This window comes from Leucoraja erinacea, chromosome 24 (assembly GCF_028641065.1).
Source record: "Leucoraja erinacea ecotype New England chromosome 24, Leri_hhj_1, whole genome shotgun sequence".
NCBI lineage: Eukaryota > Metazoa > Chordata > Chondrichthyes > Rajiformes > Rajidae > Leucoraja > Leucoraja erinaceus.
In genome coordinates, this window is record NC_073400.1 from 29,492,419 (window position 1) to 29,519,467 (window position 27,049).

General features: G+C 45.6%; 1 protein-coding gene and 1 pseudogene across 1 annotated transcript; one reads left to right on the plus strand and one right to left on the minus strand.

Annotated features, from left to right (window-relative positions):
* The first annotated feature begins 1,396 nt into the window (after window positions 1-1,396).
* Window positions 1,397-27,049, plus strand: LOC129708990 (uncharacterized). Its single transcript, XM_055655119.1, has 14 exons — window positions 1,397-2,682; window positions 5,605-5,925; window positions 7,531-7,854; window positions 9,067-9,184; window positions 10,406-10,530; window positions 11,006-11,060; window positions 12,011-12,123; window positions 16,246-16,479; window positions 17,841-18,161; window positions 20,424-20,744; window positions 21,219-21,527; window positions 23,042-23,368; window positions 25,115-25,205; window positions 25,825-27,049. Exons 1-13 carry the CDS (start codon window positions 2,646-2,648, stop codon window positions 25,162-25,164), a joined length of 2,655 nt encoding a protein of 884 aa, XP_055511094.1. The 5' UTR covers window positions 1,397-2,645; the 3' UTR covers window positions 25,165-25,205; window positions 25,825-27,049.
* On the minus strand, window positions 10,297-10,395 carry LOC129709037 (U6 spliceosomal RNA; annotated as a pseudogene).

Sequence of the window (27,049 nt, forward strand, 5' to 3'; positions counted from 1 at the left end):
GATGCTCAGTATTTTCTGACAGTATTTGATATTTCGTGTCAGTACCGCAAGTCCAGAAAGCCAGAGGTGCGAGGGAAGAAATCAGTAAGTCTGGACAAACGATCAGCTTTTTTGACGTAACTGAATTTAATCTCCTATCTCAACAGACCTTGAATATCCTTGTGAAACCATAACAACGGAATGGACAACGGCGCCATCTGAGAATGCAAAAATAACATCGAACAGTAACCGATACAGGTCCTTTGAAAGGTACAATGTTCTCAATTGATCAGTGTTGCGTCTGTAAGAGACCTGCTTCGAAGAGTCTAGTTTAGTTTAGAAATACAGCATGAAACAGACCCACCGCACAATCGACTCGACGTCGACAAATAATCGTGACTCTGTCCTACATTCTAGGGACAATTTACAGAAGTCAATTAACATAGAAACTGGCCAGCGCGTTTTTTGGAGTGTAGGAGGAAGCCAAAGCACCCGGTGAAAACCCACGCGGTCACAGAGAGAACGCACATACTACGGACAGAGAAAACCCATAGTCAGGATCGAACCCGGATCTCCGAGGCAGCAACTCTATCGCTGTCCACTGTGTCGTCCCTGAGTCGCAGAGAGAAACAATGCAGAAAAAATGCCCATTCGGCCCATCATACCAGTGCCGACTATCAACCACTCATTTACACTCATCCATCTTTTATGGCTTTCATTATTTCCCCCACATAATGATCACCTCCCCCAAAACATACAAGTCGGGACAGAGCCCTCTAGTGGTGACTGTAAGGTCAGTCTTACCCAGACACAACATATTTCCCCCTCCTTGTAGATAAAGGCGATCATTTAAGTCCAGTTATCCAATCAAATATATGTTTTCCCCCGAATGAGTCGGGGGGACATCTTGACTGGTTTTGACCTAGTCATTTTGCCTTGCATAAAATGCACTTACAGGCTCGGAACAACCAGAGTCGATTGTGAGTTATTTAACCGTCAAACACAAGAACATATGACATTTCGTATTCCTATTCTGAACCTATTGTAAGTATCTTATTGAATAAATAACCATCATAAGCATTAGCATTGCCCACTCTCGTAGTGCACTCCTCAAAAGTTCAATAATGTTTCTCAAGCAAGATTTTCTCTTTTAAAGTCCCCGTCTATTATTCATTATAATTCTTATTTTCTTCATATCATCCCGTTTTCTCAATCAGTCAGGATTCTATCCCTGAAGATCAATCGCAGGCCTAATTGCTGGATCATATCTGCTTCAGTAGATATGGGCAGTGGGAAGGAGAAGTGGAATAGCAACTCTTACTTGGGATATTGCAATTCGATTGGAAATTGGAAGAGCCAGCAGATAGTTGAGGGATATTGTGCAAATTCAGGCAACAAGGGCTAGCCCAGAATGTCAATTTGGTCCGTTTTACAAGGTGGGGCGCGGGGGAAGGGTAGGGGGGCAAGGCCACTTTTCCATGCTTTGACCCAATAATTCCAAGCTGCTCTGGTCAATGAAGATTACAGAGGAAGCAGGAGATAAATGTTGCAAAGACAAAGCAATTCCCTTTCCTCCCATTGACGTTATATATTGTCTTCTTTCCTCAGTTGCATGATATGGAAAGTGGGGCGATGGGTGCTCTTTGCCCTGCTGGTGGTGTGGACTATTTCAGTTACATGGTACACAAGAAAACCCCAGGTAGGTTTTAATGGGCATCGGTGGAATCGCTGAATGCTCCAAAATGCTTTCAAATATACAGGCCAGTCACGAATCACCCACGAATCCTATTGAAACCAAAACTCATTTTCAAAATTTTCAGTTCCGTGAGTAATATTATAGAACCTTTGTTGGCAAAATGAATTGCAGAGCGCAATGCGGTTAATGTCAGAGTCCTTGAGCCAGTTTCATAATTCATTTACGTCCAACTCCCTCTTAAATATAGCCAATGAACTTGCCTCAACTACCTTCTGTGGCAGAGAATTCCATAGATTCACCACTCTCTGTGTGAAGAACAACATTCTCATCTCGATCCTAAAAACTTCCCCCTTATCCTCAAACTGTGACCCCTTGCTCTGGACTTCCCCAACATCGGGAACAATCTTCCTGCATTTAGCCTGTCCAACCTCTTAAGAATTTTGCAAGTTTCCATAAGATCCCTCCTCAATCTTCTAAATTCTAGCGAGTACAAGCCGAGTCTATCCAATCTTTCTTCATATGAAAGTCCTGACATCCCAGTAATCAGTCTGGTGAACCTTCTCTGTACTCCCGCTATGGCAAGAATGTCTTTCCTCAGATTAGGAGACCAAAACAGTACGCAATACTCCAGGTGTGGTCTCACCAAGGCCCTGTACAACTCGTCCTTGATTATGCTGCTGGCCTTGCCAAAGCAACGTGAGGTACGAATGGAGTGAAGGAAAGAAGGTTGGTTTGTGTGATTACCATCAATCAGCAAAATTAGTTTCAGTCTTATTTGTTAGAAATAATCAAGGGCATGTTGTGATGTAAGGTCTCAGACATCAGCTGGTCCTTTGTGCGTTTTTGACTAGACTGCCTGCTGCCTACTTCCTCATTTCTATTCCATTTATAATGTAAGTGTTTTTGTTAACTTTGAGGACAAAGAGCTGAGGGACAAACAGGTGTTGCCCTGGTCTCTACGAATCAAGCAATGTGGGTTCCGATTCTTCTAATTTGTTCCTTGCCGGGTGAGTAACAAACACAGTGAGATACTTCGATATTCAATTTTCTTTTGCGCCGTTTCCGCGTCAGAGATGGTTTTAAAATGCTGGTGCTTTAGACTTTAGAGATACAGCGTGGAAACTGGCCCTTCGGCCCACCGCACGGACCAGTAATCACCCCGCACACTAGCACTATCCTACACTCTAGGAGCAATTTACTGTTAACAAGAGCCAATTAACCTACAATCCCGAAGGTCTTTGGACAGTGGGAGGGAATTGGAGCAGCCGTGTCACAGAGAGAACTTACAAACTTCGAATAGACAGCAGCCGCAGTCAGGATCGATCCTGAGTCTCTGGCGCTGTTATAAGGCACCAACTCCACCGCTGCGCCACTGTGCGCCCTAATTCCAAGGATAGAAATTAATACCGATGATGGATTATTTTCCCACATGTTACTTGTTCGTTAACATTCGTTGTTTCCATAAACTAAGGCACTGTCTGATTCATCTCTCCCCCACTGCGGACACTGGACTTTGCCTTTGGAACTGGTGCGCTACAATGCCAAGAGCTATAGCCTGCATTCTATTAATCCCCCCTCGCTTTGCCTATTGTACTTGAGTTTGTCTTGATTGTATTTATGTACAGTATTATCTGGTTAGATTGATAGCACGCAAAACAAAACTTTTCGCTGGATCTTCGTACACGTGGCACTAATACACATCAACCTACTTCCCTTTTAACTGCGCCACGAATAAAGACAAATAGTCGCAAAATGATCTGTCTTAGTTTGATATGATAATGTAAAGATTACAAGTTATAGGAGTAGAATTAGGCCATGCGGTCCATCGAGTCTACTCCGCCATTCAATCATGGCTGATCCCTGCCTCCATTTTTCCTGCCTTCTCCCCATAACCATTGACACCCGTTCTAATCAAGAACATTCAATTTCTGCCTTAAAAATATCCCCTGACTCGGCCTCCACAGCCCTCGGAGGCAATGTGTTCCACGGTTTAACTACCATCTGACCAAAGCAGTTCCTTCGCACCTCCTTTCTAAAAGAGCGCCATTTAAATCTGCCCTTATAACCTCTGGTCCTAGACTCTCCCACCAGTGGAAACATCCTTTCCACATCCACTCTCTTCATGCCTTTCATTATTCTCTAAGTTTATTAACCGTGATTTAGCAGCAAAAAATATCTGAATGAATGGAAAATGTCCTCTTCCATAAAGGGTAATGTTTCTAATGCGCTCTGGCTATCGTTGAAGGAACAGTGGAATTAATATCCCAAATCGTTAAATTGAAGAGAGTGCAGGGACGATTCACAAGGATGTTACCGGGACTGGAAGACGTGCGGTATAAGGAGAGGTTAGATAGGCTGGAGGCACTACAAACTGTCGGAATCTTGAGCAAATAAATACAACTAGACTAAGTGGGACCCGTTGGGTCCCATGTTCACACGGGAAGCTGGTCCTCAAAAGCAATATTCCACCTCACCACCAATTCCAATATTTCTGGCCAGTGGTGGGGGGTGGATGGGGAGGGGGTGCTTTCTGGAGAGCTAGTATGGGTTTTGTGGGTCGAAGGGACTGGTTTCCGTAGGGGCTAGTATGGACATTGTGGGCCGAATAGATTGTTGGGCCGGCAGCTCAGTCACTCAGGCCTGGTGAGCTAGCAGCTCAGCTACTCAGGCCTGGTGGGCTGGCACCTCAGTCACTCAGGCCTGGTGGACTGGCAGCTCAGACGCTCAGGCCTGGTGGGCTGGCAGCTCAGACGCTCAGGACTGGTGGGCTGGCAGCTCAGTTACACAGGCCTGGTGGCTGGCAGCTCCGAAACTGCCAGAAATTCTGCCCAAAACAGGCGGGAGAGTGTGAGAGAGAAGGGGGAGAGGGTGGAGAATCAATTTTAGAAATTTTTCATCTTTTTCTGCAGATCACAGCAGTGAAGGTGGAAATTCTATCGTGGCCTGGATCTCACAGGGAGCAAAGGAAGGGAGGGAGAAAAATACTGGGGTGAGGTTTAATGCTTGCAGGGGGAATGCTTACTGATGGTCCGAAGGGACTCCTGGGCTAGTACAGGCCTGATGAGTCAAAGGGACTATTTAGTATAATCTGAGTGAGATCTAAGTGAAAGGCACTTTTTCTGTAGTTTTCCTGGCCTCGCATGGGACAAAATGCTCCTCCTGGGCTAATACGGGCATTTTAGGCAAAAGCGATTGGTTTCTCGGCTAATAGGGGCCGAAATTAATGGTTTCAGGCAGGCCAAACAACTAATTTTATTTCATTTCCAATTGCATTGCAGTTTCAAGCACATGGCAGGCCAAGCCAAACAGCAGATTGCATTTTCACTTCATTTCCATTGCCATTGCACTTTCAAGCACAGGGCAGGCTCAAGCCAAACAGCTCATTGCATTTTCACTACATTTTCATTGCCATTGCAGTTTCAAGCAGGCCAAACAACTAATTTCATTTTCAATGAGGGCTCACAAATCATTTATTCAAGTACATTGCATACTCACGGTGTTCTGTAGTATCCCAGTTCAGGCAGAGAGTCGTGACCTCTCCCTCGCCATCTTGTAGACAGACTGAGCCACGCCCACAATTCTGGGTTTTATACTCCCTCCCCACTCCCATCGGAAGGGACGTGGTCTTCATTACGTGATTGACAGGAGAGAGAATCTCAAGATTTATAAAATACTAATAAGTCTTTATTTTTCATTGATGGGAAACATCCTCGGGGCCTGCGCAGTGGAGGACTCTGAGTAAGATGGGCAAAAAATCACAGCCATATGTGGTAGCGTTTTTTCTAAAATCAAAGCAGAGTCCAAACAGGAAGTGATCAAGATGACACCTTTAATTACATAGATGCCAGAGGAATTCAGCTGGTCGGGTTTGCATTGTGTTTGCCTTTAAAATTACCCCTCAACCCCCCCAACCCCCATCCCTTCTTCAGTTTCAGGCGTGTTGTGGGGAGACGGGTTGTTGTCGGCAGCTGTGGGAAAAGCGATCACAACCGACTGCCATTATGATGAAAAATATGGATCAAACACGAAGTACTGGTGCCGAGGGAAGAGGCGCCAGTGTTCCCTTTTAGTGGAAACAGACGGGAAACACGGACGGAGTGGAAGAATGTCAATCACAGATAACCCAGCACGAGGAATATTTACTGTGACTGTGGAGGATCTTATCTTTGAAGATAATGGTTGGTACAGCTGTGGAATTACAACACCTGGCGAGGATCAGATATTCAGCACAGAGCTACGTGTGTATCGCGGTACGTTTATCAGCCATGTACTTGACCACTCCACTGAAATGCCAGATCCATGTTTTCTCCGGGAAGGGTCAGGGCAGCACAGATATCCCGAGGCTCCGCAGCAGTGCAGAGACCTGCGGGGAAACCCCACTCATGTTGCTCTCACCCAGTGCGGGCTCTGTCCCACTGAGTGGCCACCCACTTCAAGTGGGATGCTCAGCACATTTCCCTGCCTCCGAACTGTATGAAATGTCACCCTGTCAGAGGTTTGCATTCCGACTCAAACTAATAATCCGACAGATCAGTGAGAAACAAGTGTTGCTCACAGTCTAAATATCTGGAGAATCATAAACAGGGAATCAGTCCCTAGAGATCAACAGACTGCGTTCAGTCCTCCCGGAGCAGGTCAGCCCGCTCCCCGCCCCCACCTCAGGGATCAGTCATTCCCTCCGCACACCGACGTCTCTTTCACTCTCTCCCTCTGCCCCATCAATGCGCCCCCACCCCCAGCAACCACTGCCCACCCACCGCCCGGCAACTAGCCAGCCTCTCCCTGATGGGAGCCAGATTGCAACCTTGATTTTCACAGTGAACCATCCTCAGCTTCATCGCTGCTCATCCGATCTAAAGCGCTGCTGTGCACTGCAAACGCTATACACATGGAGAGGTACATCAATTGGAATGTATTCGAGGGATATGGGCCAAATGTGGGCGGGGGGTCTAGTGTAGATGGGACATGTTGGTCGGCATGACCAGGCGGGGCCCAAAGGGTTACCACAGTGTATGACTATAGCTCTAATAGCAGACTTGGTAGCTTGGGCAGTTGGGAGGAAGCAGTGAAACAGAGAGATTTTAACATTTGGAGAAAAAGCGCTGAAACAAGCCTTTCGCCCCACCAGCGATCTCCGCACACGAGCACTATCCTACACACACTCGGGACAATTTACGGTTATACCAAACCAATAAGCTTGCAAACCCGTTCGGCTTTGGAGTGTGGGAGGAAACCAGAGCACCCGGAGCAAACTCGTACGGTCGCAGCGAGATCGTACAAACTCCGTACGGAGAGCACCCGTAGTCAGGATTGAGGATTAAAAGGCTGATGCTCTACCGACGGAGGTATTCAGACTCTTAATGGGTAGGGGTGGATGAGATTGTGAGATTCCAACGACGAAAGACATGGACATCCGACAGTGTTTGACTTTTTCAGGTGTAGGAAGGAACTGCTGATGTTGGTTTACACCGATGATGGACACACACACGCTGCAGCAAGTTAGCGGTCAAGCAGCATCTCTGGAGAAAAATAATAGGTGACGTCCGGGTCGACTGAGATTCAGGGGAGAGGGGAACTAGAGACATGAAAATGTACAATGCATGAAAGGTGTGTTGAAAGAACAAATCAAAGTCAGCCAGATGAACATGGAAAGGCGGAGCCCACAATGATCCATTGTGGATTCAAACAGTTAAACTAAACAAGACGACAAGGAAATCAATCGGACCGACTAGGGTGGAGGAGGGAGGGAGGGAGTTAGATGAAAAGCAATGGTTTCCTCAACATCTATAAATTAAAATCTATCTTTGAATTTCAGGTATTCACTCAGTGTTTGATTGTTTGCCCATTTCCCACAGAATTCGTGTCTGCTCCAGTGCTTAGGTTTGCATCGCCAGCAAATGTCTCCTGTGTCGGAGGCTCGGTGTCAGTGTCCTGCGAGTCTTACTCGGGAACCCGTCCCATAAACTACACCTGGTTTGAGAAGGCCCCGTCCACGGATTTAATGACCTCCAACACCAGTGTACTGGACATCCATTGCCAGTCCTTGCAATACGACCACCATCAATATTACTGCACAGCCGCAAATATTCAAGGGGAAACAACCGGTGAAGTGTTGGACGTGGAGACCATCTCCATGGGAGAAGATAACTGCAGTTATGTGATGCGACTCAGTAACTCTGGTAAGTGGTGGAGCGAGTGACCAGCTTAGTCTTGCCGAAGGGCAATTGGCTTAGTCTTGCCGAAGAGCAAGTGCCGCGTAATCGCCAACTCCTGCACCTATTGTCTATTGCCTATTGTCTATTGTCTAAAAGGCCGAGGCACACGTCAAGCATGTCCGTGACATTGACGTTACAGAGTGAAGGAAGGAACTGCAGATGCTGGGTTACACTGATAATAGACACAATATGCTGGAGTAACTCAGCGGCTCAGGCAAGGAATCTCTGGAGAAAATGACGTTTCCAGTTCCGACCCTTCTTCAGGCTGGGAAGCAGTTTATTTCAATGCAACCATTTGTTTTGTGCAGTACTGTCGGAGGTTGCATTAGATGCAATATAGCTTGATTTGTTCATTAGGGAGCGCAGCTGGTAGCACGCAACATAAGCTTTTTCATTGCACCTCGGTACACGTGACAATGAACCAAACTAAACTAAGCGTCAAAGGTTACGGGGAGAGGGCAGGAGAATGGTGTTAGGGGAAAAATAATCAGCCATGGTCGAACGGCGGCGTAGATGCGATCGATTGAATGGCCTAAATCGACGCCTGTGTGTTATGGTCTTATCTCGCCGTGTACTCGACGCTTTGCTGGGTCCATGGCTCCAATGGGTGCTGGTTCTTCAGAAATGGGCCTCTCAATGTTGACAAAGAGCAGTCGCCTGGCTGGAATATCCTCTGAAATTGGATTTGGTGTCCAGCTAAGCTGAGCCCTTTAAATGCCCCCCATAGCAACCCTGATCCTCGGAGATGGGGAAGAACCAGGAATTCCACATGTGTGTTGGCGGTATCGTTCATCAGTTGCAAAAGATCATGAACAGCTTAGTCCCAACAGCCATCATGCTATTAAACTCTACAGCCGTCAGTAAGCTCTGAACTACGTAGACTATTGTGGTTATTAATGCACTATTTATGTTTGTTTTTCTTTATGTTCATTTGTGCGCGGTCTACGGTCTACATGCGGTCTCAATGTTTACATATTCTGTTCTGCTGCTGCTTAAGAATGTTATTGTCCGATGGGGGACAGATGACAGATGACAATAATACACCCTTGACTCTCTCGATGTCATACTGAGAACCGTCACCATCTCCATGCAAGAGCCCGTGTCAAACAACTGTGCTCTCCTGCTGGACTACCAATGAAAAATGGGAAACTTAATTTAATTTTCTCCTCTCGGCAGAGTATAAATATCATTGTGGGCGCCCGACCACGGAATCAGCATCGACACAATCTGTCAACACAGAAACAACATCGGACATTCCCCCAGAGGAAACGTTTCAACCCCGTACTACTGAAAGGTACAACCAAAATTATTGGTTTCCACGTTGGTACTATTTTTATGTGAGCGGAGATTGGGGTAAAATTCCCTCATTTACTCGCAAACACCAAAAGCATGTGGATAAAACGATTTTTACTCATACTGAATATTGGGAATTGAATATACACAATTCTCACCTGTAAGGCAAGTTTCTCACACTAACATGTTTAATGCCACGGGCATAGAAGTGGAAGGTTATGTAATTACTTGAGAACGTAGCTCGTGAAAGTGAACATGTTGGCTCCGAGATTAGAATCTCCTATCAAAGATGCTGCCTGCCGGATAAGAAATTTCAAACTACTCATCTCTGGATCAGCGTCTGAAGAAGGCTTTCGACCGGCCACATTGCCTATCAACACCCTCCAGAGATGCTGCCTGACCCGCCGAGTTTCTCCAGCATTCTGTGTCTTTCTTTTGTAAACGATTATCTTTAGTTCCTTGGATCTCCGTAATATTTACAAAGTTGAAAGGGATAATCCCTGATGGATTTGGATAATGTTTACCCTTGAAGCATCATCACCATCGTGGGTCATTTTCACACTGTTTGCGGGACTTCTTTTTCCAAATAGATTTTCACTGTACCTCGGTACACGTGACAAAAATATACTAAACCAAAGTAAACCAAATTGCACTAAACCTGCTGTAACCAGGTCGGCGCCTATGTTTGAGTTTAGTTTAAGTTTGGTTTATTGTCACGTGTTTCGAGGTTCAGTGAAAAACTTTTGTTGTGCGCTAACCAGTCAGCGGGAAGACAATGCATGGTGACAATCGAGTCAGCCACAGTGTACGGATGCCCGATAAGGGGAATAACGCGAGTGCAGGGTAAAGCCAGTAAATTCCGATCAAAGATGGTCTGGGGGTCTCTAATTAGGTAGATAGTAGTTTAGTCTGAAGAAGAATCTCGACCCGAAACGTCGCCCATTCCTTCTTTCCATAGATGCTGTAGTTCAGGACTGCTCTCTTTCTCAAACTGCCCTTCATTTACCGCACTTAACACACATTCTGTGGTTCTTGGTTTCTTGGTTCTCCAAAATATTCCAAATGGAATTTAAATCTGGAGGTGGTGGAGGGAGGACTTAAGCCAGAAAGGGTAAAAATATGGAACGCTTCACGAATTTGCGTGTCATGCTTGCGCAGGGGCCATGCTAATCTTCTCTGCGGTAAAGTGGACCTGCTCAATGCTAGACATTTTTTCTTTCAGCGATGAACCAGGGCTGACTTCCTATTCTCGGTACCACATACCCACCTACATCAGTGTGATGGCTGTCCTTCTTCCGTTGGCGTTTGTTGCTGGTCTGTTTTGGTACCTGAAACGTAAAAACAGGGGTATGTTTTTTGTTTTTCTTTCATAGTTTGATGATTACGTGAGAATTTGCAACATAGTGTATTTTTTTTAAGTTCTAATGGACAGAGCTGCACATTTGAAGTGCTCTCGTCATAATGTAGGAAGCAAGGATGCTTTTATGAGTTAACAACCATTTAAAAAAAAGTTTTAGTGTTGTAGTGTGGAACCATAACCTGCAGCCGAAATCAGCCCACGACGACCATCGATACTAATCGGTTCACGCTGACCATCGATCAGCCGTTCCCACTACTTCCATGCTACTCCACTTTCTCTTCCACATCCTGCACAATTTCCCCACTTCCTCATAATTCGACAGAGCAGATTTTTGATCAGTGCGTGGAATCATGCTGCAGCAGCGGGTCTGGTGGTTACACAAGTCTGAATGCAACTCATGGGTATTTACTGTCCCTGACATGGTCCTTTCAACAGTTGTATTTCCAATGTTATATTTTCCAGAATTCAAGTGGATCACATATTACAGAGATGGCAGTGGAGACAACCAGGTAAAGGTGTAACATGTTATTTCTTCAAATGTTTCAATATATTCGTAAGTTCATAAATGTCTGGAGCAATATTTCGCCGTTTTGGTCCATCAAGTCTACTCTGTCATTCAATCACGGCTGATCGATCTTACCCTCTCAACCCCATTCACCTCCCTTCGCCCCATAACCCCTGACACCCGTCCTCATCAAGCATCGATCAACCTCTACCCTAAAAATATCCATTGACTTGATCTCCGTAGACTTCTGTGGCAATGAATTCCAGATATCGACATGATTTGTTTGCAGTGGGTTATACCAGCTCCATCACCACTCGTTGCACGCTAGATTGAATCGTCTACACAAAGCGACTCCCATCTTACTTCTTTGAGCCCCATCAGCAAATTGTATACTGCACAAGTTAATGCCTATGAATTACTTGCATTCAGAGTAATTATGAGTAAAGAATCGATCCATTGTTCTGTTTGATAATTGTTGCGTTAGAGTTTCATTCATTACAAAATAATTTGTATCTTTCTTTTAGGAAATTGTAGCTCTGGAAGGGATTGACGATATTTGACATCTGCAAAGACCAACGCGCCAGCTCGCCACGTGGCTAGCAATGTACATACACTTTCCTATGCAACAGTGTAATTTGAATGGAACTGGGTGGCAGGGCACTTGGTTACTAACAGCAAAATGTCACCCACAGCCGACAACTGTCAAACTAACCCCCCGCCCCGCCACCCAACCTCCCCTGCCAATAATTGCTATAGTGCAGTAGCTAATTACACATGGAATATAAGCTCCGTTGCTTTTTACTTCCCCCTTGCTTCAATGTTGCATTGACGTCCTTCTACCGTAGTCTAACCACATACTTTGTTTAACGTGTTTTGTTCCAAGGAGTTCTTTCCAATTCCACCCCCACCCCCACTAGTAGATTATTATTCGCAAATTTAATTAATTGTCGTTAACCTTCTAGTTCTACATCTTTGCTGATGGCGAAAATCGTCAAGTTTCTCATTCTAAACGTTGCATTTGGAATCTTGGTGGGATTGGGCAAGAACAGCCCAAGTGAGAGGTGTTTGGGGAAAGGTGAGGTGCGGAACCGAGTGCTCGTTCCCAGTTAGTCAGCTCTGATCTATTGCAAACGCACGAGTAGACACTCTGATATTGAAAGAGGCAATGGCTAATGTAATGGTGGAATGACAACTGCAGGAATTTGAAGGGCTGAATAAAACATGTACGAGTATGGATAAAGATGGGATCATTGTTTATAAAGCTCAATAATGATTGTAGGTATATGAGTAAATACATCAAACGGTGTCTTATCATACCAGAACCCAACAACTGAAGATGAAAGTTACAAAATGAGCTCAGCATTTTGCGACTCAGTGCGTCAGGCGACAGTTCTGAAGAAAATGGATCGGTGATGTTTCGGCTCGGAAGCCTTCTTCAGCCTGATGGTTCAGCCTGATGGGGGGGGGGGGGGGGGGGGGGGGGGGGGGGGGGGGGGGACCGAAAGCAAGTTTTTGTTTTGTTCTCCACAATCTGCCTGAAGAAGTCTCTCGACCCGAAACGTCACCTATCCATTACCCCAAGGGGCCTGATCCGTTCAGTTACACCACATATTAGAAACATAAATAGGTGCAGGAGGAAGCCATTCGGCCCTTCGAGCCAGCACCGCCATTCATTGCGATCATAGCTGATCGTCCCCATTCAATAACCCGTGCCTGCCTTCTCCCCATATCCCTTGATTCCACTAGCCCCATAGAGCTCTATCTAACTCATATATAACTAATATAGTGTAGATCGTTGGTATAAACCAGCATTTGCAGTTCATTTTTACTATACTCGAAGAAGACCACGAGTTCAAGTGCTCAGAGAAGAACTCGCCAGGATCGAACCATGGCAAGACTCAGCAAGTGTGGGTGATATCGGTATCCATGAGTGCTTGGAAACTGTGAAATAAACAAATGCAGTCATGGTTTGGAAGTTGTGAAAGAAAACCAACGAGTTGTGCAATTAATACAATTGTCAGACTAAATAATTAACTAATCTCGTTTGAAACTACACTTGGAAACTTATGTTTGAACTAATCGTGATTAATAAAGTATAGCCGATAGATAAAGTCATTGTCTTGTGTGCTTTGTCATGTAAGGCCTTTGCTCGACAACATATTCTCACTGAAACATATGTGGCTGTGGGCCAACATTATGGAGGTTTAAACATTTATAAGGGGCATGGACAGGATAGATGGAATCAATTTCATAGGGCAGAAGAGTCTTTAATCAGTGGGCAGATTTAAGGTCTGCCCACTACCTGATATCCCGGTCGCTAAACACTTTCCATTCCCACACTGACATTTCTGTCCTGGGCATCCTCCATTGTCAGAGTGAGTCCCAGCGCAAATTGGAGGAAGGGCACCTCATATTTCGCTTGCGCAGCTTACACCCCAGCGGTGTGAACATTGACATCTCTAACTTCAAGTAACCCTCGCTTTCCCTCTCAACCCCCCCCCCCCCCCCCTCCCTGCTTCGCAGTTCTCCGATCACTACGACAGGCTTCGACTACATTTGATCTCTAATTACTTTGTTGTTACCTTCTCCCAGCTACCAATCATCTATTCTACATTTCCCATTGATCTGCATTCCCTTTGTCCAGTTTTTGACCCGAAACTTCGCTCATTCCTTTCACCGAGCCCACGCCAACCAGCAATCAACCCTTTCACACTGGTTCTGTATCACCCCCACTTTCGCGTCTTTTGAGTACCATAATATTGATAAACATTTTAATGCTGTAACGAGTTATTCATTATGTCCACCGTACACACGTGTTAAATCACTATAAATAATGGCCACGGTGGCGCAACGGCAGAGTTGCCGCCTTACAGCGTTTGCCGCACAGGAGACCCGGGTTCGATACCGACTGCGGGAGCTGTCTGTACGGAGTTTGTACGTTCTCCTCATGATCGCGTGAGTTTTCTCCGAGATCTTCGGGTTCGTCCCACACTCCATTGACGTGCAGGTATGTAGCTTGATTGGCTTGATATCAATGTAAATTGTCCACAGTGTATATGGGGTAGTGTTAATGTGCGGCGATGGCTGGTCATTGTGGACTCAGTGGGCCGAAGGGCCTGTTTCCGCCCTGCATCTCCAAACTAAACTAAACTAAACTAGTGGAAAGTCTATTGTTGTGCAGAACAAAATGGTTGAGTTGCAGCTTGCAAAGGGCGGGGTGTGAAACTGCAAATACCCTGTGTTGCTTTCCTCAGTCTGACTTGTGACTGTAACCCCGCCCATGAAAGAACTGTGAAGGATGTTATTTGGAAATAAGAAATGGTGACCTGCAATAACGGAGTAACCGCCATAAAGTTCGGATAGACTCAAGAATTGCTTTGGGTAAAATATCCCACTGACAAAGATAAATATTCTCCACATAGTTAGCTGGGGACAAGGAAATGAGACCAGAGTCTGAACTCACAAACCCCCAGGTCATGGATATTAGAGGGGTGTTGAATAGCCAGAGATACTTGCAGATTCTGTGGTCACATTGATGCTGCCTGGCCGGTTCAAATTGAGCTTGTTAATGGTCTAATGGGGGGATGATCTTGAATTGGAGCTTTTCCACACTGCAGGACATCCCACAGCGCCTCACGGATAGTGAGAGCTAAACGGTCTGAGATGCCACAGATAGACACAAAATATTGGAGCAACTCAGCGGGATGGGCAGCGTCACTGGAGGGAAAGAACGGGTGACATTTCGGATCGATGCCACGGTTGTTTTTTAGTGGTGGGTGCTGACTTGCAATGTACTTTAATCTAATATGTTCAAACAGCCATCTCTTCCTTCACAATGAACTGTTCTGCAGTGCTGACACTTTGCTCGCGCTGCTGAAACAAGGGTATGCAGATTCGTATCTCTGAACCGCATGTCGCGTGCAGCTCGGTGTAACACTGTTTGCTGAGCTGTGTTTGCAGAAGTCACGGGTCAAAGGCGAATGAAGACAGGATTAAATTGTTTTGCTGCATCGTAGGTTCCTCTCTACAGAGTTTTTAGTTGGGCAAGTAAACAGGAAAAAGATCCTTTACTGAGGGTCGCCAACGCTCAGCTAACATAAGTGGTGGACACATCAGTGTGTTACACCCATACCACGTGATGCACAACATTGCCATTGATGTACACAACCCGAATAAACTGCACTGTTCCCCTGAAAGTGACACACCCAGAAAGATAGCCCGCAGCAGATATTAGGTCATATTATAATGCAACTAGTTGCCTACAGAATGAAATCGTTGCAAGCAGATGTACAAAGTCAGCCAATGGAATGTACATGAGCACAACTCTGATAATTTATTGGCTCTTGTGAAGAAGACAAGTTAACAATTCAATTCACCGTGCATATTCTACCTTGCCTTAACATCACTATGTGTATCACTTCGTTCTTGTTTGAGTTACATTACACATGTCAGTTACATTCCACATCCCGCTTTCCCAGCTGATCTCCATCCTGTGGTAATTCTAGACAAACTCCTTCACAGTCCACAACACCATTAATTGTCATTTTCAAAACGTGAATATCATGACAATAGTGTTTCAAAGTTTGAATGAAAGAGTTGAAGCAATGAGAAGAGGCTCAAAATCGAATTAACCTCAGTTGATTTCAGGTGGAAAGTCCCTACTTCCTAACGCCATCTTCATGTTTTGCCCCTTGTCAACAGTAAAAGTTCCAATGATTATATTTTTGATCTGCCGGTCCACTTACAAAATCATCAAGAGGGAATAATCCGGAAGTGTACACATCTTAGAAGTTTCTACTCTTCTAAATATCATATTTCATCCAACGTATTATTGTTTACATGAGGGGTCCCGACCCGAAACGTCACCTATCCATTTTATCCAGAGGTGCTGCCTGGCCCGCAGAGATGCTCCTGCATTTTATTTTTCTGTCATTATTTCCATCACTGTTCAGTGTTAACAGACTCTGAATACAGAGATAACCGCCGCTCCATCCATAGGGATACATCATACACTACTAAGTCGTTGAAGCAGCCGCAATAACAACATGTAATGGGCACTTGGGCAGGGTCATTGATAGGGAGGGTTTGGGGAGATATGGGTCGGACGTGGACAAATTTGACCAACTTAGATGAGCATATTGGATTAACGCGTTGGGGAGAAGGGCCCGGTTCCTGCTGTATGACTGTGTGATCATCTGACCCAACCATTTGCTAAAGATATCCCTGAGCCTTTCACACTGCATCGTGTCGAGCTGCTACTGGCTCGCTGTGGTTCACGATGTGACTTCCTGTTCCCTTCTTCCTCATTGCTATTTGAGAGATGCGGATGTATCTGAGAGCTCAGAGCTGAGCGACAGACAGACAAGTGCTGGCCTTGTCACTATGGATAAAACAATGTGGATTCCCATTCTTCTCATCTCCTCGCTGCCGGGTGAGTGAAAGCCAGATGTTGATATTCCAATGTTCAATGTTAGTTGGGGTCCCGTGCACCCTTTCCACAGCAGAGATGGTTATGTGTGTGTACACATGTAATGGGGGAAATGGAACTCAGTGCATTGTGGTGATGGATCTGAATTCACATTTGAATATCTAGACTTTGTTCGAGTATTGATGAAAGGCATAAAATAGCGAATAAATTTGGAGCAGATATTCCAAGACACCTGGACCGAAGAACAGAGGTTCCAACATCACCAGGAAGTTAATTCTACACTAACAAAATGTGTTTAAAACTGAGGTGGAAGTCACGATTGTGGACTCATTGTGTCAGTTCAAATGTCCCCTGCATTTGTCCAACTCAACTTTGTCTTAAACCCAACAATTCCCCGGAGTCTAAAACTGAACCACGGTCCGCGCTCTATCCACCCACTCCCAACTCTCTCTCCATCCTCTCTCCCGTCTGCGGCACAGTCGTGCTGAAAGGTCCAAGGCGAGCCGGGGTCATCGGGAATAGAACATGGCCCAGATGACCAGCGGGTTCCAAATTCAGTTTAGTTTATTGTCACGTGTACCGAAGTAGAGTGTTTTAGTTGCGAGCTCCTCCGTCAGCAGAAAGACAATCCATGATTGTTATCGATCATCTTACAGTGCATAGATACAAGAAAAGGAAATAACGTTTAGTGTAAGGTAAAGCCAGCAAAGTCCGATCAAGGGTAGTCCGAGGGTCATCAGAGAGGTAGATGGGAGTTCAGCACCGCTCTCTGTTTGTGGTAGGATGATTGAGATGCCTGATAACAGCTGGGATGAAACTGTCCCTGAATCTGGCGGTGTGCGTGTTCACGCTAGTAACGCTCTCCAGTAAGGGACCCGCTTTATTGTAACCCGTCCGTCCTCTGTCCTCAGTCAGGGCGTTGTAAAGGCGGTGAATGTCTAAACACGGGTCCGGCCCAGTGTCGGTTGAGAGATGAATGTTGGCAGCGCAGCCGGCGGCACCGACAATGAAATAGCAAAGTGGGGTCTTTCTGTGGGGTGAGAGGCCGGGCACCGCCTGGGATTGTTGAAAGGCAGCTCCTGCAACACTGCCGCGCTCCCTCAGTACCGCACTGCGATCCCAGCCCAGTTTCTGCTCAGGGATCTGGAGTGGGAAGTGAACCCTAATTGTACTGACCCGGGGACAGAACACTGACACAACTGGCACAATAACATCACTGCCTGCACTTCAGACCGGAGACATTGGCTGTGAAGCAATATGACACATTATGGAACGTTTTAAGTTTTCTTTCATGTAATCTTCAAAATGTATCTATTTCCATTAAACAGTTCATTTGCTCTCCATCTGAAAGTTTCTCCCCTCAGTTTCAGGTGCAGTGCGGGGAAAGAGGGAGGTAAGAGGAGTTGTGGGAAGAGCGATCACAATCGATTGTCACTATGCAGCAGAGTACCGCTCATACACAAAATACTGGTGCCGTTGGTGGACTATCCAATGTACAGTTTTACTGGATACAAATGGACAACACGGACGGAGTGGAAGAGTGTCAATCACAGATAACCCGACACGAGAAATATTTACTGTGACTGTGGAGGATCTTCAGTCTGGGGATACAGGATGGTACAGCTGTGGAGTTTATAAATTTGGCTGGGATCCAATGTTTGACGTTCATCTGCAAGTATATGATGGTACGTTTCGCAGCGATTGGCTTGACGTCTCCACTGAAATGCCTGGTCCATGTTTTCTCCGGGAAGTGCCACTTTAAGTGGGATGCTCAGCACACTTCCCTGCCTCTGAACTGGAAAAAAAAATCTAATAATCCGACAGGTACAGATCAGTGAGAAACAGGTGTTGCTCGCGGTCTAAATACCCGGAGAATAATAAACAGGGAATCAGTCCCCAGAGCTCAACAGACTGCGTTCAGTGCTCCCGGGGCAGCGCAGCCCGCTCCCCGCCCCCACCTCGGGGATCTGTCACTTTCTCCCCCACCGCGCGCGCTCTCTCTCTCTCTCCCTCTGCCCCGTCAACGCGCCCCCACCCCCTGCAGCCACTGTCCACCCACCGCCCGGCAGCCAGCCAGCCTCTCCACCCGGACATTTCCCTGGTGGTAAGGAGAATAATTCATCTTTCGCCCCATCACCCGTCGCACACAGTATATAATCCTCCAACATTTTCGCCACTTCCACCGGAATCCCACAACTAGCCACATATTTCCATCTCCACCGCTTTCTCATCTCCGAAGAGACCGTTCCCTCCGCAACTCCCTGGTCAACTCGTCCTTTCCCACCCAAACCACCCCGTCCCCAGGTACCTACAACTGCAGCAGATGCAACACCTGGCCCTATACCTCCTCTGTTCACTCCTTCTAAGGACTCCAACAGTCTTTTCGGGTGAAGCAGCGGTTCACTTGAATCTTCTCTAAACTCTTCTACTATATCCGCTGTTCCATGTGTGAACAAGATGGGAGACCAAGCGCAGACTCGGCGATCGTTTCGCTGAACAACTGCGCTCAGTCTGCCTCGGCCTACGCTAATTCCCGTTTGCTAAACACTAACTCCCCCTCCCATTCCCAAACTTACCTTTCTGTCCTGGACCTCCTCCACTGTCAGAGTGAGGCCAAACGCAAATTGGAGGAACAGCGCCTCATATTTCGCTTGGGCAGCTTACAACCCAGCGGTTTAAATATTGACTTCTCAAACTTCAAGTAACCGTTGTTGTACCCCTGTCTCAATCCCGCCCTAGTTCTCCATTTAGATTCACTGTCCTCTTCATTATATTTTACAGATTGTATGCCTCGTTGTCACCTTCCCTTCGTCTGACAATGATCCATTCTGCATTTCCGTTTAACATTGTCAACTTTTAGCACTTTTTTTCCCTCCTTATTCTTCCATTACTCTTCTGTCACCTAGACCTGACTCTCAGGCTGCAGAAGGCTCTCGACCCGATTCTTCACCCATTCCTTCTCTCGAGAGATGCTGCCTGCCCTGCATAGTTACGATAGCATTTTGTGTCTATCTTAAAGGGATCGTAATTAATTTTCGCCTGCATTGAACAGGGTTATTCGCACGCTGGTCTTCATCAGTGAGAACATTCAGAACATAATTTGAGATAATATGCTTCAGACGTGCAGATGTTGAGTCAACATATTGGGAATTGTGTTCAGCTTTAGTCCCTCAGCTCCTAGAAAAGTGCCGTTGAGGTGGACAGCGTGCAGAAAGGTTTTAGGGCGACGCTGCCTGGACAGGATGGGATTGACGCAGGGAGCGATTGGACAAACTCAGACTTCATTCCTTGGTGTGGAAATGATTGAGCGAGGAACTTATAGAAATGTATCAATCACGAGAAGCATGTTCATTTTCCCACGATGTGTGGGATGAGGAAGTGGAGGACAGGGGTAATGGGGACTATTTAAAGAGGGGAGAATAGTAAGGTGTCACTTACTGTAATGGCATGTTTTGTACAGATGAGTGGCCGAAGCTGAACACAATTCGCCCAAGTTCGACCTCAACAACATATGTACAACTGAAACATAACATCCCAACTTCTGTTCTGAGGGACAACATTGTCCACACATTGGGTGATATTTATATGGAACCTGCTGCCAGAGGAGGTTGTTGAGGCAGTTAGAATAATAGCAGTTAAGATGCATTTTGGACAGTTGCGTAGATTTGGGATCATTGCGAGTGATAAGGGAGAAACATGGACACAAGGAAATGGCCCAGAAAGACATGTTGGTCGGCATGAATGAGCTGTTGTGATGGGCATCTTTCGGTTCTCTATAACTCTAACCTTCTTCGGTTTCTGGGCTTCACACACTCACAGAGATGTGGATGAGCCGGTGAGATGTGAACCGGACGGTTCGGGCTGAGATAAAGGGCTGCTGAGATTTAGCACGTGTTTGGTTTTGAACTGTTCATACAGGTGACTGAATGTTTGCTCCATTCCCACAGAACCCGTGTCTGCTCCTGTGCTCAGATATCTGTCACCAGCAAATGCCTCACGTCTCGGAGGCTCAGTGTCAGTGTCCTGTGCGTCTGCCAGTGGATCCCTTCCCATCCATTACACATGGTGTGAGAAGAACGAGCATCGGTGGTCAACGATCTTGTCTGGCAATCAACTGGATCTGAGTTGTGAAATCCTCGCCGGCCAACATCGTCAATATTACTGCACAGCCTCAAATAATCTTGGGACAAAACCGAGTGAAATACTCAACGTGAAAGTCTTCAAAGGAGAAGGAATGTGCAGTTATGTGACAGAAATGAACAATGCAGGTGAGTGTTAACTCATTCACCCTTGGGTGAACCATTCACCAGTTTAAGAAGCACTGGCCTAGGCCACAGTTTCGCTGAACACTTGTGCTTGGTCTGTCGTGACCCAGAATCGCGCTTGAAAGACACCCCATTCTCAACCTCCCCTGCTGATGCAGAGCAGCAGCAGTTTACACCATCTGCACGATGCACTGCAGCAACTCACCAAGACTCCCTAGACAGCGCCTTCCAATTGCAACAGGCTCCGTGTTCAATGCATTATTTTTCACCATTCACACCCACATTGGCTGGGAAGCGCTTTTGGAACGACCTGTACAGGTGGTGAGGGATAGTGTACAGTATCTGTCTCTCATCGCAATCTAGGTGGAATTCAACACAGCTAAGAAAATGATTGGGCGGAGTCCCTTGTATACTAGAATGTGTATGTTTGTGAAAGGCTAATTTTGCTCTTCAATTTATCAAAGATGCTTCCTTTAGTTTCAGGTGCACTATGGGCTGAGAGCGAAGTAAGAGGGGTTCTGGGAAGAGCGATCACAATCGATTGTCACTATGCAGCAGTGTACCGCTCACACACAAAATACTGGTGCCGTGGGACAAGTCGCCAGTGTACACATGTGGGTGAAACAAATGGGAAGAGCGGAAGAGCGTCATTCACAGATAACCCGGCACGAGGAATATTTACTGTGACTGTGGAGGATCTTCACTCTGCTGATACAGGATGGTACAGTTGTGGAATTACTGCACCTGGCGAACCAACATTTAAAGTATATCTCCAAATATCTGAAGGTAGGTTTCTCAATGAGTGACTTTATGTCTCCACTTTGGCAACTCATAAAACATTTGTTAGGTGGGAATCTGGTGCACAGTTCTGGTCGCCGCTTTATAAAACAAAAGATGTGGAAGGTTTGGAGAGGTTACAGAAAATGTCACCGGGATATTTAGTTGTAGTTTACAAATGTAACTTGGAAACGGATCCTTCGACCCACCGAGTCCACACCGACTAGCGATCACCGGTCACACTAGTTCTATGTTATTCCACTTCCCCATTCGCTCCCTACACACAATTCTACAATACCGTCATTCACACACATCATTAGTTCAACAGTATCACCATCAACAATTTTATACAAGGAAATTTGAACTTTGTTGAGAGTGTTACTGTTGCACTAATGAGGTGTTTGAATATTGGTATTGTAGAATTGTGGCAGAGGTTCAGATTACAAATACTGCAAATTCTGGAAACATTGAACAAATAGAGATGGTGCTGCTGTGTACTGGTCCAGTGGCTGACATGGTAGTTCTTTCAGAGGGGAGGATGGAGAGCCACAGAGATGTACAAATCTGGTAAATGGATTGTGAGGAGAAGGAGCTTTCTGACAGGCAATTAGGCTGTCGCTTTGAAATGTAGCATCTGAGTAGCTGACATTGTCCTCATCTGTACTGGAGTGTGTCCATGTTGATTCCCTTCAAAATTGCGCTCCAGCATACACAGTTTGATTTTAATTAGACAAATGGGCAGCATCCTTGTTGTTTTCAATGTCTAACAGTGTTGCATAAACGATGCTCCCTTTTCCTGCTGGTAATTCCTGAAATGTATAAGAGAATCCAAGATGTGTCTGATGATTTGTCTGATTTGTGTTCAGTTTTAGTTGGATAGGGTGCAGAATAGATTTACAAGGATGTTGCGATGACTTGAGGGCCCGACTTCGAGGGACGGGTTATAGACAATAGACAATAGACAATAGAAAATTGAGCAGACTAGGACATTATTTCTTGGAGCGCAGTAGGAAGAAGGATGATCTTATGGCAGCTACAAAATCATGTGATGAATAGATCGAGTAAATGCACAGTCTTTTGCCCCGAGTAGGGGAATCGAGAACCAGAGGACATAGTTTTAAGATGAGGGGGGAATGATTTAACAAGAACCTGGGGAGTAACGTTTTTACACAATGGTTGGTAGGTATATGAAACGAACAGCCGACAGATGTAGTTATGGCAGGTACTATCACAACATTTAAGAATAATTTGGACAGGTACATGAATAGTATAAGTTTAGAGGGTTAAGGGCCAAGCAAGGGCAGGTGGTACTAGTGGAGATTGGGCGTGTTGGTCAGTGCGGGCAGGTTTGACTGAAAGGCCTGTTTCTACGCTGTATGACTCTATGACTCTATGACTAAGTAGATGGGTGTGTCAGATTCCAACCAGGCAGCTCTGGCTAAGATACAGAGATGTTGGATATTGGCGAGTGTTTGATTTTATGATGTTCACTCAGTGTCTGACTGTTTGCTCCTTTCCCACAGAACCCGTGTCTGTTCCTGTGCTTGGATTTCTGTCACCAGCCAATGTTTCCTGTCTCGGGGGCTCATTGACAGTGACAGTGTCCTGTGAGTCGCTCCGGGGATCGCTTCCCATTAGCTACATCTGGTATGAAAAGGCCCCATCTGGGGATTCAAAGATCTCAGACAACAATGCCCTGGATCTACATTGTCAATCCTTCAAACACCAGCACCATCAATATTTCTGCACAGCCTCAAATCAACATGGATCAAAATCCAGTGAAATGGTCAACGTGTCCATCTCCAGCAGTGACGTGCCCTGCAGTTTCCTAATAAAAATCAACAGCACTGGTAAGTAGTGGAGGGGATGAGGAGAAGAAGGGGAAGTGGGGGCGGGGTGGTTCATAAAATCACGTGATAAAAGCAGTAATAGACCATTCAATCATGACTGATCTATCTTCCCCTCTTCACCCCATTCTCCTGCCTTCTCCCCAAAGCCCCGACACCCTGAAATCCATGAACTTTATTTAATTAACTTGTCGAGATTAAAATGATGAAATTATGGCCCATTTGTCAATACTTGGTTGCTGGGCTCCAGAATTAGATTTCCCAGTGCTGGTGTAGGCCAGCTTCCCTGCTAGAACTTCCTCTTATGTTTACACAGCTTTAAGCTAGGTATCTGGTGACATCAGTCCAAGCACTTTCACTTTCCGTCATCATCTCCACATGGCCACTCAAATGTGGGACGGGATCAGTAAATCTGGCCACAATAAAATCCGAGACGACGGTATTAGATTTGGTCCACTGTGTGAATGTTGTGTATTCAGTACCATCGATACTAATCCCATTTACCAGCACCTCGTCCATTGTGGCAATGCAGATACCTCCACCTTCTAGGTTTAAAAATATTTATTGATTGCCTTGAAACATCCTGCTCCAAAAATTAACCATATGTTCTCCACTTTTACACATATGTGCCGTGCACAATTTATCAAAAAAGACCCCATCTATACTGCTCAGAGTTTTGCACATCTGTAATAGGTTTCCCCTTCCTCGCCTATCCTGCATGGACTTTTATAAAATCCCTATCTGGATTTTGAAGGTGGATAAAATTAAGAAGGAACTGCAGATGCTGGAAAATTCGAAGGAAGCTAATCGACCATGTCTAAGGAAGGGTCACGACCCGAAACATCACCTATTGCTTCTCTTCATAGATGCTGCCTCACCCGTTGAGTTTCTCCAGCATTTTTGTCCACCTTCGATTTTTCCAGCACCTCCAGTTCCTTTTTAAAGATATACTAATAGCTGGTGTTTTGATTGGGAATGCTTTAATGGGGGGGAAAGTTGTGCCTTCCTTTCACTGACATTAAATGTTGTGAGAGTATTGATCTGAATTCACAGAGGCACAGCCTGTAGAATCACAGCCTCACAACGCCACGACCCTGGTTCATTGGGTGCTGTCTACGTGTGGTCTGCATGTTTTGCCTTAAAATTGTGTTAGTTTCATTTAAGTGCTCCAATTTCCTCCCAGCTCCCTTCCACCATTAGCATTGATCCTTTTTTACTATTCCTGACAATCCATGTGGATTTTATTATAATCTTCCTTGCATCTGCATATTCTTTCTTCCAGGGTATTAGACTGTTCTTTGTATCCTTCCACATCCCCAGTTTCCCTCTCCCGTGACACCCAGTCTGAAGAAGGTGCTCGACCCAAAACCTCACGCATTCCTTCTCTCCAGAGATGCTGCCTCTCTCGCTGTGTTTTTCCAGCATTTAGTGTCTATCTACTCCGTATTCACTGTATTAACTGCTCCATCTGATGACTTATTTCTCTTTCTCCGAATCCATTTAACGGTGTAATCTCTCAATCGCAGCCTTGATGCCATGCTCCAGCAATGGTGTAGTAATTGGTGATCACGAGTTGCCCCCCCCACCCCAGTCCAACTCCCGTTCTTTCTCCAACCTGATCTCCATTGACTCTGCTGCTTCGCCCCGCTCCACTTCACCAAGATTATGAAGCAAATAACAGGTAAATGTTTCAAAGATAAACCGTCTCGTTTCCTCCCATTGATTCTGTATCTCTTGCCCTTTGCCCAGTTACATCTCATGGGAAGTGGGGCGCTGGATGTTTTTTCTCCTGCTTGTGATCTGGAGTATCTCAACCGCGGTGTTCACAAGAGACTCTAAGGTAGGTTTTATTGTCATCATGTTCATAAATTATAGGTGCAGTATTAAGCCATTCAGTCCATCATATCTAATCCGCCCCCAATCACGGCTGATCTATCCTTCCCTCTCGATCCCATTCACATGCCTTCTCCTCATAACCATTGGAATCCATATTTATCAAGAATATGAAAATATCCGCCTTAAATATATCAATCGATTTGGATGGATGCAAAATTGCTGGAGTAGCTCAGCGGGACAGGCAGCATCTCCGGTGTGAATTGACTTGGCCCCCACAGCCTCCTGTGGCAATAAATTCCATAGATTCACCACCCTCTGCCCAAAGCAATTACCTCTCTTCACCGAATGTTTCCAAACGGTTTCCAGTAATGCTTTCAAATATCCTGTCAATTGATAGAAACAAAAACCGTGCAAGTTTTCATACCCTGAAGTTAAACCAAATCGCTGTGTAGATGATATCACGAGGTTTTGTCAGGTTGTACGTGTGCAGGGTGGATTTCTGTGCCCGGTGTGGATTCTGTGGGGTTCATCTTCCAGACATCAATGTGTTGGGAGTGGTCGGGTCAAATAAAGCGCGGTTCCCACTGTCAGTCAGTCTGATGACCTCACATTGTCTTTTGCAGAGACGCGATGAGCCAGAATCTCGCCATTCGACCCACGAATTACAATGAAGACACCTAGCTTGCACCATCTTAATTTTTGTCACCTGCTACAAGGTTTCTTTCGTCAGCTTCGAACTATTCTTTTAACATTTGCGTGGTTTCTGTTGTTCCTGTCTTATACTATATTAAACGCATACAGCTTGGTGGGGAATAAAACGTTTTTCACTGGTCAATGAATAATAATGCACCAGAGTGCATTATTAATAAATGGTTGTGGCAAAAAATGGTTTGTCTAATTTGTTTTGTTTAGACCGCAACTTTAGTGATGAAGAACAGACTGCAATCTGACAGCTGGATAATCCTCCTGTTGCCAAACGTTAAAGGCGTTTCGGAAATACAATCAATTAATATTTCACACCATGTTATCCCATAAGGACAAAATTATGCAACGAGTTTGTTCAGACCTTAAGCCTTATTTGTCTCTCCACCGATGCTGACTGAGGTGCTAAGCACACCCATCATCTGCAAATTTAATTTCCGATGTGCAACTAATGTTCAGATAGGAAGGAACTGATGATGCTGGTTTAAACTGAAGATGGACATACATTTGCATAGAAACATAAAAACGTAGAAAATGGGTGCAGGAGGAGGCCATTCAGCCCTTCGAGCCAGCACCACCATTCATTGTGATCATGGCGGATCGTCCCCTATCAATAACCCGCGCCTGCCTTCTCCCTATATCCATTGCCTCCACCAGCCCCTAGAGCTCTATCTAAATCTCTCTTAAATCCATCCAGTGACATGGCCTCCACTGCCCTATATGGCAGGGAATTCCACACATTCACAACTCTCTGGGTGAAAACGTTTTTCTCACCTCAGTCTTAAATGACCTCCCCTTTATTCTACGACTGTTGCCCCTGGTTCTGGACTCGCCCAACATTGGGAACATTTTTCATGCATCTAGCTTGTCCAGTCCTTTTATATTTTTATATGTTTCTATAAGATATCCCCTCATCCTTCTAAACTCCAGTGAATACAAGCCTAGTCTATTCAATCTTTCCTCATATGACAGTCCCGCCATCCCAGGGATCAATCTCCCGAATCCACGCTGCACTGCTTCAATCACAAGGATGTCCTTCCTCAAATTAGGAGACCAAAAATGTACACAATACTCCAGATGTGGTCTCACCGGAGCCCTATACAACTGCAGAAGAACCTCTTTACTCCTATACTGAAATCGTCTTGT

Coding starts and splice junctions, on each gene's coding strand:
- LOC129708990 (XM_055655119.1), top strand. CDS start 2,646: ATGTGGGTTCCGATTCTTCTAATTTGTTCCTTGCCGG. Junction 7,855..9,066: donor GATGCGACTCAGTAACTCTG/GTAAGTGGTGGA, acceptor TCCTCTCGGCAG/AGTATAAATATCATTGTGGG. Junction 18,162..20,423: donor TCATCTGCAAGTATATGATG/GTACGTTTCGCA, acceptor CCATTCCCACAG/AACCCGTGTCTGCTCCTGTG.